Source organism: Fulmarus glacialis, unplaced genomic scaffold (genome assembly GCF_000690835.1).
Source record: "Fulmarus glacialis isolate BGI_N327 unplaced genomic scaffold, ASM69083v1 scaffold37686, whole genome shotgun sequence".
Lineage (NCBI taxonomy): Eukaryota > Metazoa > Chordata > Aves > Procellariiformes > Procellariidae > Fulmarus > Fulmarus glacialis.
In genome coordinates, this window is record NW_009218128.1 from 317 (window position 1) to 2,810 (window position 2,494).

The following is a 2,494-nucleotide window of genomic DNA, read 5'->3' on the forward strand; positions in this document are numbered from 1 at the left end:
TTTTTGCATGCGAGGGTCATGAGTTCCTACTTTGTAAATCCTCTCTTTTCCAAGTACAAAGGCGGTGAATCGCTGGAGCCAACTTACTACGACTGCAGATTTCCACAAAGTGTTAGCAGGAGCCATGCTCTCGTGTATGGTCCGGGCACTACTGCTCCCACCTTCCAGCACCCTTCACACCACGTCCAAGAGTTTTTCCACCACGGAACCTCCAGCATCTCCAACTCTGGATACCAGCAAAACCCATGCGCCTTGGCGTGTCACGGAGACGCTTCTAAATTCTATGGATATGAAGCTCTACCGAGGCAATCGCTTTATGGTGCTCAGCAAGAGACGACTGTTGTACAATATCCTGACTGTAAATCGTCTTCCAACAGTAACTCTAGCGAGGGACAAGGGCATTTAAATCAAAATTCGTCTCCCAGTCTCATGTTCCCATGGATGAGACCTCACGGTTAGGACCTTTTTTTCCTCCTCCTTAAATGTTTTCCTTTATTTTTTTTCTCTCTTTCTCTCTCTCTCTCTCCCCTCTGCCTGTCTGTCTGTCTGTCTATATATATATATGTATGCATATACAAGCACAAACATATGTCTAGATATATAAACATGCACATACACACGTATGCATACATATATATATATGTAAAAATATAAATATAAGAGGTGTAGATGTAAAATATGAAAGAAATGAGCAGTTTTGTGCTAATGTTTCTTCTTTTTAGGAAGACCTTTGAAAGCAAACAAGACAGCAGTTACTAGAGAGCCAGCAAGGTGATTCCCTGCAAAAGGCTTAAATCACAATAAAGTAAAACTTGTTTTTTATTGCTTGCCTTGAGGATAGGCAATAAGATACAGCTCCCACGAGGTTATTTGCATGTTGATAATACACTGCTCTTTAAAATGTCATATAGCCTTTCATAACCGCTGGGAGACGAAGCCTGAAAGGTGGGAACTTGTATAAGTATTACTAATACTTTACATCTGTTTCTTAAAGCCTAGAGATAAAAGTTTAAACAGAAAAGGAAACTTAGCTCAGAGCTATGGGGTGGGGTGGAGGAGAACAGTCTGCTGTCCTGGGTTAAAAAAAAAAAAGGGGGTGGGAAATTCAAAATATTTGGGGCTGAATGGAACTTTGCTCATGTGAAGTCCAGATAATTGCACAGAAACCGAAATACTTCAAAGTACAAGTTTCCCCCACCTAAGGACCAAGGTTGTCTAGAAGCCTTGTTAATTCAAAACATGTGAAGGTTAGTGTTAATTTTACGGACAATCAGAGCCCCAAAGTTTTCCCCCCTGCCCCCAGCAAAATTTAACAACAACAACAAAAAAAAGAAGAAAATAGAAAGGAGTTCTGGCTAATGTAGAGAGGATGTGGCCCAGAGGCTGGGAGATAGACGCAGAGGAAAACACGTTATTTATCTAAGCTTTGACCTAGAGGTAGTCTCAAGGATGCAATCATTTCAAACTGGAGCTTTTTTTTTTTTTTCCTTGCAAATAGATTGTTTTTCTCATTAAGAAAGGACGTGCAGAAGGAAGGGCAGGGGCTCAGCTGCACATACCTCAGTCCTCTTTCTTTCTTTTTGGGCTATTGCTGCAAATGTCCACCTCGAGTTGTTTCAAATACAATCTCTGTGTTTGCCCAGGCAAATATCCATCTCTGTCTGTCTGTGCTTTACAGACACACAGCCCTAACCGAAAGAGAGGGGATTTAAGAGAAAATTCAAATTCTCAGGGCTTAAATATTAACAAATAGGAGGACCCTGAGTCTGTATTTTGGGGAACAGCATTTGGAAAAGGAAACAAAAGTTGGGCATTTTGAGGAAAAGAAAGAAAGGGAGAAAGAGTGAGAGAAAGAGAGAAAGAAAGAGAGATAGAAAGAAGGAGAGAAAGAGAGGCAGAAAGAAAGAGAGAGAGGCAGAAAGAAAGAATGAATGAAGGAAAGACAGAAAGAAAGGAAAGAAAGAAAAGGAAGAAAGGAAGAAGGAAAGAGAAAGGAAGAAAGAAAAAGGAATGGGGAGAAGGAGAAAGGCTGGAGAGGATTTTATGGTGAACAATGCACCTTTCATAGGAAAATAGATTTTTTTTTTATAAAATGGAGCTGGGAAGAAAGGAAGAAGGAAAGAGAAAGGAAGAAAGAAAAAGGAATGGGGAGAAGGAGAAAGGCTGGAGAGGATTTTATGGTGAACAATGCACCTTTCATAGGAAAATAGATTTTTTTTTTTATAAAATGGAGCTGCCCACCAGGACTCGCCATCCAGAATCACCTTTTAGGAAACTGGAAAGGTCTCTTTTGTGAATGAGCTTGACACACACCTCCCTGCACCCAGCCAAGCAGCCAGAGCCCAACACTCCCCAGGAAGAGCCAGGGAAGGGCAGCTGGCTATCAGTATTAATAGCAATATCAGCCCTATGATTATTAATAATCACCCAGCGACTTTCTTTTAGTGCCTTTAATATGCAAAAGGTTGAAAGGGGCTTTTTTTTGGGGGGGGGG

The 2,494-nt window shown here is 41.1% G+C and overlaps 1 protein-coding gene across 1 annotated transcript; it reads left to right on the forward strand.

Moving 5' to 3' along the window:
* Nucleotides 1-18: 18 nt before the first annotated feature.
* On the forward strand, nucleotides 19-2,000 carry HOXC8 (homeobox C8; the record flags this gene model as incomplete). Its single annotated transcript, XM_009579945.1, has 3 exons — nucleotides 19-454; nucleotides 912-955; nucleotides 1,953-2,000. Coding segments are annotated over exons 1-3 (528 nt in total), but the record flags the coding sequence as incomplete, so codon positions are not given.
* Between the last annotated feature and the right edge of the window lie 494 nt (nucleotides 2,001-2,494).